This window comes from Carettochelys insculpta, chromosome 3, assembly GCF_033958435.1.
Source record: "Carettochelys insculpta isolate YL-2023 chromosome 3, ASM3395843v1, whole genome shotgun sequence".
NCBI classification, from domain to species: Eukaryota; Metazoa; Chordata; order Testudines; family Carettochelyidae; genus Carettochelys; species Carettochelys insculpta.
Genome location: NC_134139.1, coordinates 207,355,641 through 207,378,547, shown reverse-complemented (window position 1 = coordinate 207,378,547; position 22,907 = coordinate 207,355,641). Strand labels below are relative to the sequence as shown.

The 22,907-nt window shown below is 47.6% G+C and overlaps 1 protein-coding gene across 5 annotated transcripts in view; it reads right to left on the bottom strand.

Annotated features, from left to right (window-relative positions):
• Positions 1–3,623: 3,623 nt before the first annotated feature.
• Positions 3,624–22,907, bottom strand: part of SELENOI (selenoprotein I) — a 62,658-nt gene continuing 43,374 nt past the window's right edge. For 3 of the 5 annotated variants that reach the window (XM_074991498.1, XM_074991502.1, XM_074991503.1), the window contains 8 exons: positions 22,504–22,612; positions 14,375–14,449; positions 13,595–13,857; positions 11,869–11,977; positions 10,232–10,280; positions 9,518–9,698; positions 8,129–8,311; positions 3,624–4,467 (listed from right to left, as the gene is read on the bottom strand). In XM_074991498.1, the coding sequence (XP_074847599.1) occupies positions 4,351–4,467; positions 8,129–8,311; positions 9,518–9,698; positions 10,232–10,280; positions 11,869–11,977; positions 13,595–13,857; positions 14,375–14,449; positions 22,504–22,612 (1,086 nt within the window). In that variant the 3' untranslated portion in view covers positions 3,624–4,350. Of the gene's footprint in view, positions 4,468–8,128; positions 8,312–9,517; positions 9,699–10,231; positions 10,281–11,868; positions 11,978–13,594; positions 13,858–14,374; positions 14,450–22,503; positions 22,613–22,907 lie in introns of those variants that run through there. The other 2 variants (XM_074991501.1, XM_074991504.1) reach the window with 2 other exon arrangements.

The following is a 22,907-nucleotide window of genomic DNA, read 5'->3' as shown; positions in this document are numbered from 1 at the left end:
AGGCAATTCCTGGTGCTCCAAAGCGCTGGGAGGGCAAGGAGTGCAGGAAGTGTGGGGCACCCGAGCCCCAGCGAGAGGCCAGACAGGGGTTCCGTGGGCTGCAGGTGAAGCCCCAGCGTGCCATATTCAGCCCGCAGATTGCCCACCACTGCCCCACGCCGACAGGTGAGCACTCGTCTATTGCCTCAATTAGCCCACCTCCCTGGGAGAAGGAAGCTATATCAGTGGGAGAGCATCGCCTGGCGACGTAACACCGGCAGGGATGGCACTGAAGTGAATGCAACTTACATCGTTCGGGGGACAAAGGAGGGGGTGCCTTTTGCACCGAATGCGACAAGTTACGCCGACCCAAGCAGTCGCGTAGATCCACCCTCCATGTGCAGGAAAATGCAGCTGGGCCGCAGCTTCAAAAAAGCAAACCTTTGTAACTTTGGAAAACCACAACAGGCCAAAACAGTCTCCTGTGGGGGTTCAGATTCAGGACCCCAAAGAGAAGATGCCCGATTTGTAGCAGCCAGTTCTATTTAGGGAGTAAGGACTGCAGGAGCCTAAGCTAAGAACCCCCAAGAGCTGAACGTTTTTAGCTGCAGAGACCATGGAAAAAACAGGAAGCTGCATGGTAACAAGAGTCATCCAGTTTAAAAACCAGCCACGGGATTTGGTATCAGTAGATTCCCATCGGTACCCTCTGCCTCATAGCAAGCATCACAAATTCAAAACCAGCCACTGCATAGAGCGTGACAGGTCGGGTACAGTCTGTGGTTCCTGCTTTTGCCAATGTTTGTAGCCAACGGGCCAATTGCAATAGAAAGGCTTGTGAGGGATGACAACTTGGACTGCAATGGCTACTCTCGTTGGCATCCCATCAGCTCTGGAGACCTGCTAAGCCTGCACGTACACGCCCAACCTAAACACGTGTTCGTTACAGTTACGAGGCTGAACTCTGGGGGCTGGCAGACACTGCACGAGAGGGGAGACTTAGGTCTGCCAGCGAAGGGCCAGTCTGCATTATGCTTGCTCAGGAAGATGCCCCGTGGAAACGAAGCCGTTCTCTGAATGGAAGAAGCCACGCGAGGGCGTTTGTTTCAGCTCATGCCACTCACTTCACCCAAAGGCCAACGACAGGAATGTAAGGAGTCAAAAAGTGTCCTCAGCAAGTCCCTGGCTTCTCCAGTACAGGAGCATGAGCCAGACACCGTTCTCGCAACCGGCTTACTGAGATTTAATGGCAGACCGAAGACAGATGTGGAACGTTCTGTTTTGCAGCCAACCAGGCACGCTATGCGCGCTGACTCAGGCACGCTGACAGTCTCCGGGATTATTCACCCAAGCTCATCTCTTCCTGCCAATAATCCAGACCGAGGTACAAACGTGCAGATCGGAAGCACCCTTTCAAGCGCATTTTGAAGCGCCATAAAAGCAGCCACTCGCTCAGGGCAAGGCAGGGGCATTAAGAATTAAGGACACAAAACAGTAATTCTTTCACACGGGCTGAGAAAAACCAGAGCACGGAGCATCTCTGAGCATGGGCAACCTTGTTCAGGCGTCAGATTACTGTTGCTGAGTTTGGGGAAAGCCATGCACGCCTTGTGAATGAAAAGGCCAGGCAGAAGATGCAACATTTCCTTCCTTCACATTGTCTCCTTCCCAGCTTCTAAGAGACAGGAACAACAATGAATCCAACCCTCATGAGGGAAAGTTTATTTTTAAAGAGCCAATTCAAAGAAGCCACCAGTGTTTGTTTTTTTTAAATAAAATCAACCAACCCAAAGATTTTCTCCCTCACACTCACGCCTGCAGTGGTATGGCTGTAACCAGCTCGCTGGGATCAAATGCATTTCGTTCCCCAGAATCCATGACATCAAGCACACCAGTCAATCAGTTCAGCTAAAAGCTGGGTAACTGGAGCCTGTTTCTCGGGTAGGGTGGCGGAGCACGTCGGGAGCAGGATCTGACTTGTCACAGATCCAGTCCTGCTCTCAACTGCCCGAACTCAAGCAAAGCAAAACTTGTTTCCAGCACAATTTGACTGTGGATGTTTTCCTAGCCCCAGCTTGCAGCCAGTTAAGGCACCAAATTCCACAACTCCCTGAAGATGAGCATGTGTAAGTGAAAGGTATCTCTGGGTTTTGAGACATCCTACCCTAAGAACAAGTCAATGAAATGCACGAAGGCGTTTAAATTCCAAGTCCTGTTGCAGCTGCCAAACCTGCACAGCATGGAGAGGGGCTCTCTCTTTTTTCCAGGATAGGTTTCCATGCACTGCCTGAAGGAACAGTTCAGCATGTTCCATGGCCAACAGGAACAGTGCACTGAGGAAACCTAAATAATGCCCGACCGTCAGAGATGTTAATATCGTCCTAATCCGAACGCAGCAGTGCTGCCGGGAAGGGAGATGGAAATGACATGCTACAAAAAGAAATGTGTAGTGCATTTAGATTTATGTTTGGGCTCCGGAAATTCTTTAACATGACGAGTAAAGGGCACTGGCCCACGTATTCCACGATCCATCAGCATGCAAACGGAAAACCCAACCCTGGCGACGGGTCACCGCTGCAAAGGTGGATTTTGCAACAGGAAAAAAGTGTTCCACGGATAAAATGTGTCCCCCATTTTCAACATTTGGTATCAAATTCCTAATACACCTTGTGCAGCTACAAATTAAATTAATTTGCCCATAATTATATATTTAATTCAACAGCTACAAGTTTCAAAAATTCAAGCACAGTCCAATTCCTCTGTACACTTATGCTTTTTCTGTACAATGTCAGTAATATATATTATAAAGTAAGCTACTCAATAAAACTCCACAGGGGAATAAAAGGCTTTTCCCCCTCTCAGATTAGCACCTGCCTCCCGTTCTTGATGTACAGACACGAAACATTAACAAAAAACACTAAACCGTGTTGAGTCCCATCACTCCCCCACTGTCAAAAAAACATAATGGGAACAAGCAGAGAGACAGAAACAATAGTATTTTCCTGCTCAAAATTAAATTCTCTGCCCTTTGCCTTGCAAGGTGTCCCTCTATCCTTCAGCTCATGACACCACAGTGAGAATTCAAGTTCAAATTAAAACCAACCTATTTACAATAAATGCTGTGAACTGGCTTCTGGCTGTTATGTTTCACAAAACCCGCTCGACAATGACTCAAATTTACAAGAAAGAAAAAAAATATTAAATAGCAATTACAATTCAGATTTCCTAGACCAGGTGATTTCTCACCCACAAAGCTTCTCCTAAGGTCTGAATGACTTTGTTCCCACAATACATTATATATGAACATTTGCTGTGCTTGCTCACTTCCGGGTGCAGCCTGTCCAGAGCCTGGGTTTAGGTTGCACTCTTCATTCAAGCACAAATCTTCAGGCATACAACGAACAGAAAAGAAAATCAGCACTCAAACTTCACCACCACTTCACTAACTGAACTTAAAAAATAGCAACCACTGAACACAAAGGTAGGACTGGATGAGACGTGCGGCCCAACCACTGGGGCAGGTGTGCCCTAAATTAAATGAGAACTAAAAAAAAATAAGTCACCTCCACTTTTCCCCAAATACAATACCCCTAAGTGCGTGTGCGTATCTGTTGTTTTAAGAACTATTCGGGTGCTCTTCCAAGCTCTGGGATTGACCATGCTTCAGTTGTTATCTGGAGCTGTGAGTGTTTGTATACGGACTGTCTCCCCTCTGCCCAAAGGAACCATTGCTGCTAATTTCCCTTCATGAATGTGTGATCAAAGAACACATGTGGCCCACATATGGTTAACAAGAATAATACTGTCAAGATGTGGTCTCAGATACAGAAAAGCGGAGGGCACAGAAGCTGCCTTAACCACCCAGTTAAACCCCTCAATCCCCCAGTCCTCCCAGAGGAATACCATTCGAAGAAGCTTTTAAACAAAAGGTTTTGCATGAGTGGACATGTGTGCGTGCAAGCTGGGGACCATGTGAGTGGTCTGCTTCCTAGACCAGCATCAGGGACTTTGTGTGCAGCTAAGACATCCCCCTCTGACCCAGCAGCTCAGGCGTCTCCTTTACACATGCACTGGGGCCACTGCTACTAAGCTGGCTGCCAGGTTATTTTTGGACACCTGGCGTTCTGAGCAGCACCACCCATGTTCCCACGCCAGATCCACCTGCGGAGGTAGGACTTGCAGACGTTCAGCTGGTCTAGTACACAGGAATAAACGAACGGCTACTCCCAGCATCTGGGTTCACCATAGAGCTCTGGGTGTTTCTCAATGGCACTCAAGATTGAGACCCTGCCGCCCCCTGTGTCCGTCCAGAAGATAGATTTAGGTCTGTGGTGATGGCTGAAGTATTTACAGTCTATTTGCAGCAGTTATTTACAGTACTTGTGCAGAGTGCAGGCTGATTTTCTTTTCTTCCCCTTCTAGTCAATCCGTACCGGGCTTCTTTAGCGAGAAAGGGCGGATGTTGAAGTGTTTGCTCAGCTGGCTCACCTGGGGGACAGAGAGAGAAAAGTCGAGGCAAAACGATACACCAGCGGACATGCCTTGTACCTCTGCCTCACACAATCAGGGCACTCAGACGGAGCTGCTTGGTACTAGGGATATTCACAATTAACCAACAAGCCTCTTCCTAAACCGATGAGGCTTACTGGTTATGGTTAGCTAGCAGGGGCTCGCACTTCCACCCCAGCTGGAGTGGCCTCCCTGCCACAAATAGGGGCTGCTCCAGCCAGGCTGGACTGCCCCTACCCGCAGCACTCCCAAGCTGGGTCACTGCGAATGGGGGCTGCTCTGAAGCGCCCCCAACGCAGGGATCTTCCAGCCAGGGCCAAGCAGCTCCAGCCCCCAGCGTGCCTGCCCAGCTCTCCTGCCCCAGGGGAGTGGGTAACTGGTTAAACCTAGCGCTTAGCTGGTTCGCTACTTAACAGGACTTTGCACCCCTACTCGGTCGGGTTGTGAACTCGAGCGCAGGAACACAGCATGCTGGCACAGGGCTACATGAACGGGAAGGATGCAGGGTTCAGACTGCAAGGCTGTAAGACTGAGGTGCGGACATTTGGCAAATGCTGGAGCCTGGGTGCTGGGGCCCCAGGAAGGGGGCAGGACCTCAGAGCTGCTGAACGGCTGCACTGGTTTTATAGCCTCACAAGCTTGGACCTGCTGATGTGGGCCGTGTGGACATTCCCTGATGCAGACAATGGATCAAATGAGCTCAATGTGCAACTAACAGGGCTGGATCACTCCATGTGAGCACACAAGGCCTGAATCACAGGAACACCACAATCCTACTGGGCACGGCCTGGCCAGCCACACAACACTCCCTGATCACGCCCACAGCCTCCCACCAGCCCCAAACCTGCAGCACACGGGGCCCACAAGCTACTAGTTTGGTTTGTGGTGGAATAGGTGCACCAAAACGAGATGCAGGCAGATCCAGAAGACAATGGTCTCTCCTTCAAACTATGCCACCGGGTTTTGCACTGGGGGTCCAGCATTTGGTCCTCTAAGAGGTTCTGACAAGTACAAATATTTATCGGGGCTGGCAGTTTCTGATAGTTCGTCTCATTCCAGATTCTGGTGCACTGCAACCCGAGCAAAGTCTAGGAAACCCTCCAGGGTTCATATCTGGGCAGGTTTCAGCCCGTAAGCATTCAAGTTCTACAGCTTATAAAGCAATTGACACCCTCCTCAAGGTCACCGGCTTGCCTCATTACATTTTTACATGGGATGCTGATTGTTCTCTGAATCTTAAACACTTCATCTCAAAATGCTGTCTTGGGGCAGAGCGCTCTCCTGGCAAATTGCACATTGCAAACTAAATGCATTTAACTCAGATCGCTTTTAACTTCAGTCTTTCCTCAATGAATGCACACTTGTTCTTGAATGCATCTGGCCTGTTCAGAGCTGTGAAGCCAGTCCTACTTTAGCCAAATAAGTAACAAGGGCCTACAGTCATTCAGCTGAATACACTAGTCGTACATGAGCTGCATAAACACGCTAGCGGCTGGCTTGCTTCCAACAACTCATCTTCCAGAGCCTGATCATCATAAGCAGCTCCCAAGCCCTCCTTTCTAGCTCTGAGCTAACAGTCATAGCGCTAGACTGTCCTGCCACACCACTGCCACAAGATGACAGTAGAACAGAAGAACGCTCAAGAGGGCCTGTGCCAGGAGATGGTACATCTAAGATCGGGAGACGCCCTTTTAATCACCCTTGAGAAGTCACCTCTCCCAGCGACTTGCAGAAGGCAGACAGGCTCATTTCCTGCAGACGGGCAGCAGAAAGCCACGTTGGACCGAAAAGCAGCGTTCCGGGAATCGGCTGCGTGATAGATTATGCCGAGAGCTACGACAGGTCATCGGGCTGGCTGGAATTTCTGTTACTTCAAAGCAATTCACGGGGCTGGCAGGAAAAGACCAACACGCACAGCGTGGCAGCTAAGCAGCCCCAACATCCAAGACCTGCTCTTTCACCCACAGCTCAGGAGGGGAACTGCAGAGTCACTGTCGCCCCAACGCTGATCCCCCAAAGGGGTTCCGAATGGGCGGGGAATGGAGACAGGGATGATCTTCAGTCCAACATCCGAACATCACCCATTAAATCCTGCCTCAAGCCCATTTCTTGCAATGAGCTAGAGCAGGGAAGGGCAAAACATGGCCCCCCACGGGCCACATCCGGTCCAGCTAATGCTTCTGTCTGGCCTGCCATGACTCCCAGCAATTGAGGCTCTGTGGCTGCCCCCTTGCAACGCCCGGGCCACTAGAAGTCTTGCAGCGCACCTGTGCTCAGGCAGGCGGTCTGCCTGCCACGGCCCCACGCCACTCCTGGACGTGGTTGGCTGCTGGGGGCACATCTCTGCATGCTCCCGCCAGAGGGGGAGGAGGCTCCATGTGCTGTCTCCTGCCCCACAACCATCCTCACAGCTCCTGTTGGTCAGAAACTGGCCATTGGGAGCTGCGGGGGTGATGCTTGCAGGTGTGGGCAGAAACCCCCGGCTCGCTCCCCAAAGTCCATACAGAAAACACACCAGCAGCAATTGGCTGCTTCCGGTAGCAGCATGGCACCATGGAACCTGCCCGCCGGCCGGGAACTACCTGTACTCAACGACTGCGGCTCACGTACACACCAGATCAGAGCCCCCCTGTTCACACAAACTCCCTCCCAGGCCCCCCTCTGTTAACACAGTGGACATGCACGGCCTGTAACGACTTACCAAAATTCATGATGTGCCTCCCCCTTGCAAAAACTAAACACCCACCCCTGAGCGACAGCACGTATTTTTGATCTGGCTTGAAACACCAAATTCTCGGGTTCCCAGACTGACTGCTGGCTGCTCATTTTCCTGTTCGGAAGGGCAACCCAAAGGCCTCTTCCCACTGAGCAAAATGTCCACCATCTAGATATTCTGCATCATGCCAATTCCTTCACACAGTGACGGTCTCCTACAGTTCGGTATGCTAGCGGCTGCAACCTACACGAAGCAAGTTCTAAGGGAACAGCACCCAACTAAGCCTCTGGGCAACGTACTTAACATTAGAGAGAGGCCCAGCCCAGACTCTGGATCCCATTCTGATCTCTGCATTTTTACAACTGATAGAATCACAAAAATACCAGAACTCAGTTGCCTGAAATTCAAGTTTTAGCAGGGCTTGGTGCACACGTTTTAGGCTGCAACAGGATGTGCATCCAGGGTTTGGCTTAGAGGCCATCTTTAACTTAAATGACTAGAAGAATTTCTGTTGCAACCAGACAGAAGTTCTTGGTATACAGAATCAGCTTGCAGACGCCACACGCATTTAGTCTTTTTTCATGCCAGTGATTTCAAAACTTTTGTATTCATGATCCCTTTCATATAACAAGCCTCTGTGTGTGACCCACTCGCCATACATTAAAAATGGGGTCTCAAGGGTTTCAGCCCCCAAGAGCTGGCAGGTCATAACCACCAGGTCGCCACCTTGCGATCCCCAGCTGGGTCGGTCACAAGTCACAATGAGAACCCCAGTTTAATAGAAATGCCTCAATCTGCTTGGCAAATGCTTTAGGGTCACAGGTGTTCTACCAGCATTCCAGGGTTTCAGTGGGACAACGAAGTACATCCTACGAGCGGTGCAGGGACAGCCGAACCCTGTGTCCAGAGGCAGACTTCACTTACCACTCCTACGCCGTAGTGGATGTGCGCCAGGGTAAGGAGAGCCGTTAGCAGGTAAAGGAGAAGCTCCTCCCAGTGTGGTGCGATTCCGGAGATTGCCACGAAGATGACCAGGGCTAATGGGAGCAGCATCCAGTTGAGAGGCTGGCACCGAGTGCTACTCATCTGGCACACGATCAGCTGGCACTGGAGGGGGAAAGAGGTCTGTTAGACGTGCTCTGATTACTTTCCGACATGAACCGCTGTAAAGCACAAATCATCATTCACTCAGACTACGGCAAATGAGGCCCTGTGCGTCTCCAGATTGTAGTTAAACCATGGACAATCACACTCTGTAAAAGCTTCCTAAATACAGAGATAGTGTCTACGTTGACCTGAATGCCTCAGGTGCATATAACCAGAGAAGTCCACATCAAGAGGAAACAACAGGTTAAACCTCTCTCACCCAGGACCTGACAGGTGACGGACAAGAGAATTTGCTGGACCACAGGAGGTCAATGTTGTCTAGCACATTGTCAACACTCCCACTGCTGACTGGGCTTTGAGAAGACATTTAGGGGTGAAATAGCTAAACAGCACAGAACAGAGAGCCAGGACTGGTGGCTGGAAACAAACTTTATGGGATCCCAGGAAACTTAACCACACCCATGATAATTGGTCTTCTGGCTAACTAAAATCATGCATGGCTATAAATACTGCTGGGCGAGTATGTTCTGGATTAGAGAGGTTCAACCTGTATCACAAGGACTGATTTGCACTGAGGCGGCCAATTCTGATCAAGGTTGTCTTGCAAAGTTAGCAGAAAGCTCTGTAGAATGGGAGAGAGACAGTGAACACAGCCTCTGGGCACAGTCCAAGGCCAGGGTGATCCATGAATAAAGCTGTACAGGGTTCCCGAACATCATCCCCACAGCGGCCTGTTTGTCCATAGCTTAATAGTGTCCAGGATATTTGGGGGTGGAGGGATCTTCATGTAGGCAGGCAGCTGTGACAATTCATAGCTGAACCAGTATCACCAAGAACCCCGACCATGCAAAACCTGAGAGAGCAGGACCTCAGTTGAGAGATGTGGAAGAAAAAGCACATGCTGGGGTTTCTCTGGTTTGGGGAAAGAGTCAGATCTCGTTTACAAGATAGTTTTTCAGCTCTGATGGAGCTGGTGTTTCTCTCCCGGCCTGCTTCAGCGCCTGCCCTTTCAGTCACGTCAGTATAGCGAAGTGGTTTAGCTGAGAGAGACAATTCCCAAATCGTGACGTTTTCTTTGGAGTTTGTGACTCACCTTCCCACCTCAGACTAACTAGCACGACAAACTGCTGGCCCTCAGCGTTCTGTTAATTCCAATCGGCCACCCCCCTCTCCGGGTGCATTTCACCAGCGAAGCAGTGCTCTTACAGAAATGTTAGCAAAGGCTGTTCCAACCATGAAATAGAAGAGCCTGGGATGGACCTCCAGGATGTCCGATGGTGACGTGAAGATCCAGATCATGCACAGAATGAACAGCAACGCCGGCGAGAAGAGGGGCAGCATGATTTCATACACTGACCTGTGCTTCAAGGTGTTATTCTTATAGGCCCTGAAAGGTAAATGGAACAGAAGCCTTACTACCTGAAGCCAGAGCTTGTAACGGAGACGGGCACCAGCCTTCCCTAGGGAACTTTCCAACCCAGGTGAGCCCCCAGGTACCCTTCCGCATTAGCGAGCTACACGAGTCTCACACTGCAGCAGAGACGAGGAGATGCAAACGGCAGTGCACCCACTTGACTGGTGCTGCCTGGCCTGCATGCAGGGACCTGTGCTCTCAGCATGTCTCAGTGTATTAACTAAGGCGGCATCTTAGGTGTAGGCGCTGTCTCATTTGCGTTCAGGAGCGCCTTCTGGGAAGCTGCCAGTGCAGGTAAGGAAAGGCTAGTTGACAGAAACCTAAGCCAAGTCATGGCTCCTCATATTACATTTTGATGGTGCTGGGCCATCAATATAAGGTACTCACCACATACTTCCTTCTGTAATATTCTGCATGGCTAACTCCTAGCAGAACAGAACCACCACACCCAGTGCCTCAAACCCAGCAGAATTAATTAGCTCACAGGGTTCCTGGAAAAAACTCACCTGTGGAAGTTATACAAGCTCATGGGCAGAGTCACTGTGAGTGCACACCCTGAAAGAGAAAGGTCTAAGTTACTGCAGCCTAGGAACTGAGGCGAGTCCACCGTGATCACAGCATCCCTTCAGATATGACAGTCTATTTTTAAAACAGTCATTTGCAACATTACAGTAGCTAAAAGCTTACTCAAACCCACCATTAGCGCACTGCTGCTCAGATTTCATAATGGCAGTGAACATGATTTGTATATTTGACTGAACTCCTCAGAAAAGTGAAGTGCCAATATATGCATTTATGGAAATAACCCTAATTCTTTCAGTGAATATATATCTGCACTTTGACCAGAACTCAAAAGACACCACGTGGGCAGCAGAGAAAGCATTATCATTAGGTTTCATGAGAGGCCATGTTGCAAACAAAGTAAAGGTTATTACCAAGTCAGAAACAAACAAAACTACACATATTTAAACAGGCTGCATTTAGGATGTTAGAACCGCAATTGACAAAAGCTTCAGTTATTTGATTAAGTTTCATGGCACTCCCTGAAGGGCCAAAGTTGACAAAATCCCAACACTTCAAAATCAGGGTGCTCAGAAGCTAAAACTGTACTTTGACCATTGCCTGTCAGAAGGTAGAAGTCCCTCTGCAGGCATTTCTTTTAAAGGCCAGCGGTCCCAAATTGCCTCTCCTTCCAAAGGATGAGCCGCAAATACATTTGCAAGACAGCAATAAAACTACCGAATTCTGACTGGCCAATCAACTTAGACATGTTTCCAGCTCCCAGGCTGCAATGAAGGGCAAGTTCTGTTACACAACTGTGTCAAGAGCAGTAAGGATGTAGATTTACATCTTCCCATACTTGAGACTTAGCTCATTCTTGCTGCAGAGAGCTAAAGATCAATCTACTGCAACAGCTAGGTTACAAAACAGAGTCCGTAAGGAAATGCAGGCCCTAGGCACCTAAACCCCATCTTTTAGGGGTTGGACAGGCTGTAGTCACAGGCCAGTCCACAACCATCCTTGCTGCTTAGCTTGAGGGTGGAGCACTGCTTGCTGGGACCACCTGCCTTCTGGGGTTTTGTTTGTATTAAAGGAGGAAGCTGGCTGCAACCTTTTCCCTTTTATCGAAGTTAGAATGGTGCAGCCCTTGGCCAGTTCCCATCAAAACCTCAGTGGGACTAGTTCCAGGGTACGTCTTTACTACCCAGAAGATCAATTGGGTCAGAATCGATCTTCTGAAGTTCGATTTTATGTGCCCAGCAGGGACACGGAAAGTCACACTATCGGGGTCAACAGTTGACTTCTGTACTCCTCAGAGCTTCTCCCATTCACCTCCCTCTTCAACGGCAGCCAGGTAAGTCGATGTTAGATTAGCTGATTCTAGCTATGCAATTGCCGTAGCTAGAACTGTGCCTCTACAATCGACTTCAACGATTTGAGTTCACCCGGCCTCAGAACCTGTGCATTTTGCTGCTTTCAGTCTACATCAAGACTCGTTCTAGCAAGTTTTCTATACAGACACTTTAACAAGTTTCTCTTTGCTAAAAATATAAACCAACGCTGACTGTTTTTTAATGTGAAACAACTGGCTATCGGTAAAGCGGTGGTGGTTAAAAATAGGCTTCAACATGGAGCTTCTTACCAATAATCATTGTAGTGAATAGGTCTCTATATAAGAAATTAAACAGGAAAGGTGCATACCAGGCCTCAACTCCCACAATCGCTGTCACTATGTAGACAACTGAAATGGTCTGAAAAGGAAACGTGGAGAGAGCGCAGGCAGGTGTTAGCAGCTGGAAAGACACTGATCAAATGTGCTTCTGTGGTGTGACCATTCCTCACCCGGCAGTTCCATTCCAGGAGCTGCTGGCCTTGCTTTCTAATCAGGATTTTCACTAGTCAGGTTTGGCTTTTCAACCAGAGGAAGCCACAATACCCCAGGGGGTGCCGCAAACTTGAAACATAGAGATACACACAGCTTTTGGAACTGGAAGGGAACTTGGGAGCTCGCCAAGTTCAGTCCCCTGCCCTCACAGAAGGTCCCTGACAATTTTTAACATGCCCCAGCCTCCTGGAAGGCCCCCTCAAGGGCTGAACTCCCAACCCTGGGTTTGCAAGGCCAATGTATTATCCACTGAGCTATCCTTCACCCACAAGGTCTCGTGCCCCTCTTGCCAGGTTCCAACGCTGACTGCAGGTCAGGAACCAGACCAACTTCTGTTTCCAGCAACACGACCAAGGAAGCCTCACTCCCAGTCTAAAGAGCGAGGTCACACGAGAGCTGGGGTGAGGCAAAGCCTGGCTGGGCACAGTTTCAGGCTTGTCTGGAAAGCGGATAGTGAGGACAGGAGTCCGTGATGGTCTGCCCTGCCCTGCCCATGCTTGCAAACCTCTGAGCCATCTGCAGCCAATGGGGTTTGTACGTGCGCTTGGGGATAGCTCCACCCCACAGCCAGTGCAAACACAAGACACTCGTACTTCAACAGCACCGCAGTGCCAGCCACCAGAGCCAAATCGAAGTACCTCACTCCTGTAGCAAACCAAGCAATGGTCGCTTAGGACTGTAGGACGCAGAAGCAGGACCATGTGCCATGGACTACAGCAGGTGGTGATAATGCCCAGCCAGTGGTCCAGATCTAGCGCTCGGCTTGCCTGGATCTGGCACCTCAGCCTTGTGGCTCCCTCCTCAACATTTGGCCGGCTGTGGGGTGGAGATGTGGACCATGGATTCTGCCTAGCAGGGGGAAGCAGCAGCAGCTCCAGGGACTTCCACTGCTGTCCCTCCCACAGCTTGGGCAAGAGCAGTGCCGAGAAGTCTTTCTGCCGTTGTTGCTCTTACTGGCCGAAACCGTGGCCAATCAGAACAGCGGAGGGCGGTGCCTGAGAACAGTGGGGAAGCTGTGCCACGTAAGGGCCTCCCCCACTCCAACGCCCAGACCCCCAGGCAGCTCCTGCACCATCCTCCCGCCCAGACAGATCACATCCGCTGAAGAGAAATCGTATCCGTCCCAACCCAACCATGCAGGAAGAGTTTCGTTATAACTTCCGCCCTTGTCCCTTGATTCCTTAAACATCTGCACGACTTCCATCATGCAATCCAGGCTTCTTAAAACAGCTCCGATGCTACCGTTCCGTCTATTGCACTCTGCAATCAGGCAGGCACCATCCCTTCTGCCAGAAAGCTCTTCTGGCTAGGGTTTATGTTTGGCAATGACGGGCAGTTTGTGACTACTTGGACAGAGGTCACCCAGGGATAGATGCCAGGGCAGCAGATGGACCTACAGGTGCTATACAAATACTTCCGGCAATTAGTCAAATTGCTGGCTATTTTCCAAACAAGTATTTTGGAATCAAGAAGAGCTACTTACCACCTGGCTGATGTCATATCCCCAGGGCAGGAAGAGAATCCCTGTGTTATACTTCTCCCAGTGGGAGAGGATGAAGGAAAACAAAACCACCCACAAAAGGAGATAGAGAACGAAGACGCTGACGCCGGTGGGTCCCCGGCCAAAGGTGGAGTAAACCGTCACTACGAAGAACACACAGGCCCAGCTGTCCAGGCCATGGTCAAACAGCTCCCCCAAGGGACTGCTGGAGTTCGTTCGGCGAGCCTGCTTCCCATCAACACCATCTGGAAGGAAAGCGCACAGAGACGTCAAATCAAACACACCCCTGCAAAGCTAACAGCTCCTCTGCAGCTGCCAGTTAATGCAGGTAGTGCTGAGAAGTCAGCAGTGGGTTACAGATCCCAACACTGTCCCTGGAAGCACAGAGACTGAAACAAAAACAAAAAAACCTTAGAAAGCATCCAATTTAAAATATTGTAGGTGTATTTAATTAGCTAAACATGACGTCTGTGCTGACAAGAGAAATCTTGTACTTTTGTGTTCCTCCCTCTAACAAGTGGGTAAAGAGATAACAATCCCAAGTGGCAGACTCCAGAGGCCCCTCAGCCAGCCATACGTCACTCCCACCAGCACAGAGCAGCGGAATGGCAGGGAGCCGAGGAACTGCTGGGCAGAGGGGAAGGGATTGGGTTTGGAACCAGATTTACAACAAACAGTTCCCTTAACTAATTCAAGTCCAAGTCGTTGTGATGCTAGGCACCTTGGAAATCGAAGTTACAGTATAAGAATCTGTAGTCTTACCCAGCGTATAGGCTATAAAGTTGAGGATCCCCACGACGATCCACACTTGATTGGGAACATGCACATGATCAGGTGCTGTGGAGATTGGAAAGTTGAACACATGATTCATGAGGAAAAACACTTTGGTTTGAGGGATGTTTTCAATAAGAATTGTTTCAGCCATTAATTGGAACTGGGCTCCATCCAAACCCTTGAGACATAAGAACATAAGAACAGCCGTAATGGCTCAGACCGTAGGTCCATCAAGCCCAGGATCCTGTCTTCCAACAGCGCCAGGTGCCCCAGAGGAAATGAACAGAACAGGTAATTATCAAGTGACCAATCTCCTGTCACCCATTTCCAGCCTCTGGCAAACAGAGGCTAGGAACACCCTCCATGCTCATCCCAGCTAACAGCCATTGATGGACCTCTCCCCCATGAATTTATCTAGTTCTTTTTTAAACTCTGCTTAGTCTTGAGCTTCACAACATCCTCCGGCGAGGCGTTCCAGAGGTTAACTGTGCACTATGTGAAAAAATATGTCCTATTGTTTTAAACCTGCTGCCTAATAATTGCATTTGGCGACACCTAGTTCTTATGTTGGGAGAAGGAGTAAATAACAGTTCCTTATTTACTTTCTCCACACCAGTCATGATTTTATATACCTCTATCATATTCCACCCTTAATCGTCTTTTTTCCAAGCTAAAAAGTCCCAGTCTTATTAATCTCTCCTCCTATGGCAGATGGTCCATACCCTTAGTTTTGTTGCCCTTTTCTAAACATTTTCCAATTCCAATGTCTTTGAGATGGGGCAACCACATTTGCACATAGTATTCCAGATGTGGAAGTGCCATGGATTTATATAGCAGTAACATGACATTTTCTGTCTTATCTATTCCTTTCTTAATGATTCCCAACATTTTGTTAGCTTTTTTGACTGGTGCTGCACGTTGCGTGGATTTCAGAGAACTAGCCACAATGACTCCAAGAGCTCTTTGAGTGGTAACAGCTGAATCAGACCCCATCATTTTATACGTATAGTTGGGATTATTTTTCCCAATGTGCATTACTTTACGTTTATCAACACTGAATTTCATCTGCCATTTAATCATCTTCCTATCCCAGGGAGGCGCTTTTAAATTCTCCTCAGTGTGCGTGTACTACCAACTGGCGATGCAGCAAATCAGCCTTCACCTGCTCAGTTCTTACCAGCATTGTCTTATGCTTTTGCAAGGTATCCAGTGAATCCTGAAGACCATCCTCTGCTGAATTTGTCAAAGCACACCCTCAAATACAGCATCTGCTTCCCTTCCCCAGACCTTAAAACGTGCACCATTTTCAATGGAATGCACACACTTTCAACATTTTACGCATGAGCTACTTTTAAGTCCAAGACTTTAGAGCACAGGTAAAATTCTAGATTGTAATGAGGTGGGTTTGTATTTCCTGGGGTGGACATTAAAGTAGTTAATTACAGAACCACCATGCCACCCCATTTCATTGCTGGGATGGTTTTGCTGCAGCCTTCACCCTTCCACATTTACCCATATGAGGGACAAAAGGGTTCTAGATTTCTATGAAAAAAAACAAGGAGTCCTGTAGCACCTTAGGAGACTAAACAGATATTTTGGAGTGTCAGCTTTCACAGGCAAAGACCCGTTTTGTCAGATGTCCCAAGACTGCTTGTTATTTGTCTCCACATGACCCCTTGCAATGTTAGTGTCCAGGGCTATGACCACGCAGCCAAGTTACTTTGAGATAAGAGCTGTTATTTCAAAATAACTTGGCTGTTGTCTACATTATGCTCATACTATTTTGAAATAAAAAATAGTGTGCAAGTTATTTCAAAAATTTGTAAACCTCATTGCAGGAGGACCAGTACCTGTTTTGAAGTAGGTGCTGTTAAGATGCAGGGTAGTATCTATTTCAAAATACCAATTTCAAAATAAGCACTATTCCCTGTCTTAACAGCGCCTGTTTTGAAATAGTTACTTCAAAACAGGTGCTATTTTGAAATTAGCATTGTGTGCGCAGACTGTGTATTTTGAAATACATTTTTGGGTGTAGCAGACCTATTTCAGGATAGCTATTCCAAAAGAGGGCGGTTATGTAGACATAGCCTAGGATGTCCCAAGATTGCTTATTTGTCTCCACGTAGGGGAGGTTTCGTTGCTTTCATTTTTAAAATTTATTTTGTGGCAAGTTGCAGTCACAGGAGTTGAGAGAGTGTGATGCCAGGAGAAATGCTGATTGAGTGGGAGATCAGGGGAGTTCATGAGCCACGTAATCACGGTCCTACCGCTGAAAACAAGGGCACTTTGTCGTCATGGAAACATGTGGGCAAAGTCAGAAGTCCTCCACAGCTTCCTTACTGATGATTCCAACACTGGGCAAAAACATCTGAAAAAAGTGCGATTCTGTTCTGAGCTGGGACTGCATGAAAAACAGGAGGGACACAGTTTCACAGGCCTGAAAGTTTTGTGATACAGTTTAATCTCCTGTATTGCCTAGGCCAGAGATCTTCCCCTAGAGAACACCTTTTAGAAAAGATGTCCAATCTTGATTTAAAAATTGCCAGTGAGAATTCACCACAACCCTTGGGGAACTTCTCCTAATGGCTAATTATATTCGCTGTTAAAAAAATTTAGGCCTTATTTCCAGTCTGAATTTGCCTAGCTTCAATTTCCAGCCATCAGTTTGTGTCAGACTTTTCTGTGCTAGACTGAAGAAGCAATAATTAAATATTTGTTCCCCATGTAGGTATCTATCCCCATGCAGAGTAATCAAGTTGCCACTTAACTTTCTCTTTGTCAAATAGATTGAGCTTCCTGGGTCCACCGTTATAAAGACAGCTTTTCTAACCCTTTAATCATCCTGGTAGCTCTACTCTGAGAGCCCTCGTCAATTAACTCATAATAAATTATGGATACCAGAACTGGACCTGGGATTCTAGCAGCTCTCATGCCACTGCCAAATACAGAGCTCAATAACCTCTCTGCTGCTAATCAAAATTCCACAATTTATACACCCAAGGATCTTTTGGTCACAGCGTTACACTGGAGCTCACATTCAATCATCATCATCCACATGAGCCCACAACCTTCTCTTTCACTGCTTCCCAGGATAGACCCCTCCATCCTGGAAGTAAAGCCTACATTCTTTGTATACATTTACGATATGTTAAATATAAATGTATCCATCAAGAACAGACCCTACTGGCATATATGTTTGTCAATGACTCCACATCCTCCGTGCCAAGAAAAGCTTTTCCAGTAAAGACTCTTTGCAACCCTCCGAGTAAGGATAACATTTTGTCCAACAGATCACAGATCCCATGGCTTTAATGGGCCTCTGCCACTACTTTGGTTCCAGCCCCCACCAGAGCAGCTCCAAGACCGGAACTTTTACAAAACACACCCGTGACAAACCTGAAAAATGCGTGCCACTTTTTTTAGGGGTATCATAGCAAAAAGCATTTGAAGTCTGCTTCCTGTAAACAGACTAATTGCCGGATGAACAGATTACATCCTTGAATTACATCCTCTCTTGCCCCCCTAAACTGGGGGCATTAGATTGATAGCGAGATGATCAAGCAGTCGCAGATATGGCAACTAATCTCTATGACTTTGTAAGCAGCTAGTCAAACCTGCAACATTCTCCAGAGGGCTTAAGAACATAAGAACGGCCATACTGGGTCAGACCAAAGGTCTATCTAGCCCAGTATCCTGTCTGCCGACAGTACCCAATGCCAGGTGCCCCAGAGGAGGTGAACGGAAGACAACGATCAAGTGATTTGTCTCCTGCCATCCATCTCCCACCTTCAACAAAAGGCTAGGGGCACCGTACCTTACCCCTTGCTAATAGCCATCTATGGACCTAACCTCCAAATATTGAGACTACAGCAAGAGCAGGAGCAACATTCTTCTGCACCATGCCCAGCTACGATATGCTCATTTCCCCTAAAAATTCCAGGCATGACTTTGTGCCCACCACCACCCCTTAAAAGGAGTCAATGCAAGTTTTGCCATTGCTTTCAGGAGGGCCACAGTTACCCTCTTGTGATTCAAGACCTCAAGCGACACCCAACCTTCATCAATGTCGGTGACAAAAAACCCAGAGTTAGCAAGCTCGGTGTAATCATATCCAGCGCCTTTTGCTAAATCCTCAGACCACCAGCTCAGGCTGGCATTAGCTTTATACGTGTGCTAGGCAGACAGCTGTTGTGGCGACGAGCCTACCTGGTGAGCATGGTTTCTGGCCAAAGACACAAGAGATGAAATCTGAGACAGGGTTTAGGGGTACCAATACCACCTTCCCCATGTACCTGATTCTTCTGCCTGCTTACGCGACACAACTCTGCTGTGTTGACCAAGCAGGCCAACAAAGGTCCGGCTTCCAATCCTCCTCTAACTCAGCTACGAGAACAACAAGAAGTCTTGTGGCACCTTGGGTGCATCTACGCTAGCTGGCAACTTTGAAGCAGCTGGCACAACGTGGAAATAGTACACGTCGTGTCTACACGCACCATGCGCTATTTCACCACTGAAATTGATGTTAGGCTGCAAGACGTCGAAATTGCTATGCTTATCCAAAGATGGGCATAGCATCCTCGAAGTAGGGCGTGTGTAGACGATCTGCGTCCCCCTACGTTGAAATAGTGGGGTCCTCCATGGTGGCCATCAGCTGAGGGGTTGAGAGACGCTCTGTCCAGCCCCTGCAAGGCTCTATGGTCACCGTGTGCAGCAGCCCTTAGCCCAGGGCTTCTGGCTGCTGCTGCTGCAGCTGGGGGTCCATGCTGCATGCACGGGGTCTGCAACCGGTTGTCAGCTCTGTGGATCTCGTGCTGTGCAGGGCAAGTGTGTCTGGGAGGGGCCCTTTAAGGGAGTGGCTTGGGGCTTTGCTGGCCCCTTATTTCGACCGGGAGTGCTTGTGTGTGTGGATGCGCCACATTTCCATCCAGGGCTGCTCCTTTCGACGTTCTCTGTTGCTACTTTGACGTTGAACGTCGATGGCACCAGCCCTGGAGGGTGTGTAGACAATGTGTCTCGAAATAGCCTATTTCGATGTTCCTACGTCAAAATAGGCTACTTCGACGTAGTGTGCTAGTGTAGACGTAGCCCTTATAGACTAACAGATATTTTGAAGCATAAGCTTTCATGGGCAAAGACCCACTTCATCAGATCCATGAGTGGTGGGGGAGGGTGGTTTCAGAGGGGTATTTAAAGAGTGAGGTCCCAGTAAGAGGGAGGGCCAGAGCTGACAAGGTCCATTCAGCAAGGTGGAAATGGCCCAGTATTAACGGTACTTATCAAAAGAGGAACAAACAAGTTAGATCAGACAGGGGGATGTGAGCCTTTGTCAGAGTCTAATGGGGAGCTTTTAACACCCAGGGCAGAGAAGCTGGTTTTGTAAGCTACAAGCCACTCCCAGTCTGTTTAATCCTTGGTTAATGGAGTCAAATTTGCAAATAAATTACTCCTCAGAGATTTTTCTCTCCATTTGATTTTTGGAATTGTTGTTGTTTCAGGACTGCCACCCTTAAATCTGCTACTGAGTGTCCAGGTATATCGAAGTGTTCCCCCACAGGCTTTATACATTACCGTTCCTGATGTCTGATTCATGTCCGTTTATTCTTTTACGGAGAGACTGTCCAGTTTGGCCAATGTAAATCGCAGTGGGGCATTGCTGGCACATAATGGCATATTTATTATATTAGTGCAGGTAGAGGAGCCCCTGATGGTATGGTTGATGTTTGGTCCTGTGATGTCGTCACTGGTGTAGATATGTGAGCAGAGTTGGCAGCGAGGACTGCTGCAGGGGCTGGTTCCAGGCCTAGAGTCACTGGGTTTGTGATTTGTAGTGGCTGGTGAGGATTTGTTTAAGGTTGGCAGGCTGTCTGTAGGCAAGTACAGGCCTGCCTCCCAAGATCCGTGACAGTGAAAGATCATTGTTCAGGATGGGTTGCAGATCACTGATGATGCATTGGATAGGCCTTAGGTGGGGGCTGTATGTGGTCAGTGGACTTCTCTTCTTTTCCTCGTGAGGCCTGCTCAGCTTGTACACCTCAATCCTGATCCATAGCATCTGTTGCTTTTCTAGGCCAGGGATTCCTCTCTGCTGTTCTGCCCTGAAGCAAACTATAGCATACAGCATTTTATTCAGGTGTAAGCATCATCTACCATGTAGAAGGGCAGAGCAGGCCAAAGAACTCATCATGGTAATGGGTACCAGAAGAGTTCTAGTTTCTGCTCTATCAATAATTTATTGTTACACCTTGGTCATGCTACTTAGTCTGAGACTCAGTTTTCCCATCTGCAACGTGGGCAGCATATTCACTAACAGCTGAAGCCATTTAAAGGGTAACGTTTATGATCTGTTCTCACATATCTTACTCCCATTATGGTGGGGAAGGGAAGGAGGAAGAGGAAAAAAATTAACTGTGGTAGCCTCAAATACCATCTGTGCACTAATCTGTCTTCAGTTGCAACCACTGTCCCTGAAATCTGGTGATTAATAGCTGAAATGCCTTCAGACTATATAAGTGCCAAGTATTAGTATTTGGCTGGACACTGGGAAATATGATTTGACTGGAGCCAAATATCAACTGTAGTAGTAAGTTATAAAGTACCATGTTTCAATCTTCATTTCAGCAGGATATTAACACGGACAGTGAACTTGATATTCTTCTCCAATTTAAAACTTGCTATTACTGCACATTATGAGGAAAAAGCACAGCAGATCAAATATCAGTTTTATGGGGATGCCAAGAGAAAGGCATTAGCCATGAATGTCTTTCCATTCTACTCCAGTGACAATGACTAATCAGTGTGCAAAAAATATAAAATAGAGGTGGAATAATATACTCTGGTCTTAGGAACAATGCAAAATATTCACACCAGTGTGTTCAGGCAAGTAAGATAGGGCCACATTGCTTCCTCTTTGGCTTTCAGACCTTCTTTTTCCTTCCCTATGCCTTCTCTGCCAGCTAGCACTTAGTCAGATCTTTAGCGGGAGCCATTCCAGTTCGGGATGCCTAACAAACCAGCAAGCCCTACCTCGGAGATTAGGGGACGTGCTACAAAGACTTCCAGACAGCAAAATCATTTTAAATTCTCTCAAACGCAGACTAAAGAAATGTCAGGTGCTTGCCTGCACATAGACCACTGCAGCAGTGCCACTAACACTCCAGTGCAGAGGCTTGTAACACTACAAAGGGAAGAGGGTCTCCTTTTGATGTGGTTACCCCCACCTTACCAGAGGCTGTAGCTAGGCCCAGGGAAGAATTCTTCCTTGTATCTATCCTGGCACCTTTTACATCATGAGTTAAGTCAAAGTAGCTACGTTTCTCCAGGCGTGTGGATTTTTCACTCTGGAGATGAAGCTATGTTGATGCACGTTTTCAGCGCAGACCAGCTCAATATCAAAACAGCCTTGCGAGACTGCCATATACATTAGTTAGCCCAGATACAAAAGTCTGCTTGCTCACCCGTTAGTGTTATGACAACGAATTGCAAAAAAGACTGAGATGACTATTCCATCAGAATAGATCAAAATCCAAATTTACATTACTCTAAATCCAACAAAAGCAAGTACAAATGGTAAATTTTAGTTTTTCTACAGGGCATGTTTAGTCAGTTACATAGCTCTAGTATATGCATGCACTGATTTGGAAAAAAGTTCAACCGGCTGAAGATAAGCAGGCTAGGTAAGTTTAAAAAAAAAAAAAAAAAAAATTCACTTTTATCAGTGAGACAGGTTACATCATCAGCTATGCATTCTGTGCTCTTTCATAAGTAGCACAATGGGGTTTGTTTGGGTTGTTTTTTATTTTTAGTTGTATGTGTCAAAGTTCATCTTAACTCTAAAAGGAATAATGAACTATTTTGGTTGAGCTCTCTTTCTTTTTAAAACATTGGCTATTTGCCCCTTCCAAAGGAACTGGAAGGAATGTTTCACGTTGGCTGCGTTTTCCGTCCTTGACTCTTCTTGCCACGTGGCTATTCAAAACACCAAAAGAATGCTCCAGAGCAGTCGATAAGCAAGTCATATTAGTCAGCATGTGATATTGCGAAATTATGGCACCAGAAGACATAAGTATCAGATCTTATTACTTGCATGCTCTAAAAGTTACACTAAAAAAAGGTCTTACCGGAAGCATAAAAATCAGGGTCAAAGTATGCCATGAGGAAGAAGTTGAAGACAAGCAACAGGAAGCCAGAAAATGTTATCAGATTTGGAGCCAGCCATGTAGGGAAAATCTATGGGAAAGCAGCAAACACACACAAGAAAATTGCATCAGTGCGCGCAAAAGGCACCACACATTGCTTTTAAACCATATCAGTGAGGACTGGTGTTAGGTAGTGAGAGGGGCTTTTAGGATTTGCAATTCTCCAACACAAAATTTTAGACTTATGCAATTGTGTCCACAGTTATCGTTCTTGAAGGATGAGCCTTGACAGTCACAGAATTAACAAGGCAGAGTTTGATTCAGTTAAAAGGCAGCCCTGTCTATGAGGCTATGCCATGACAGAATATTGGTCCTTCCACTTCCAG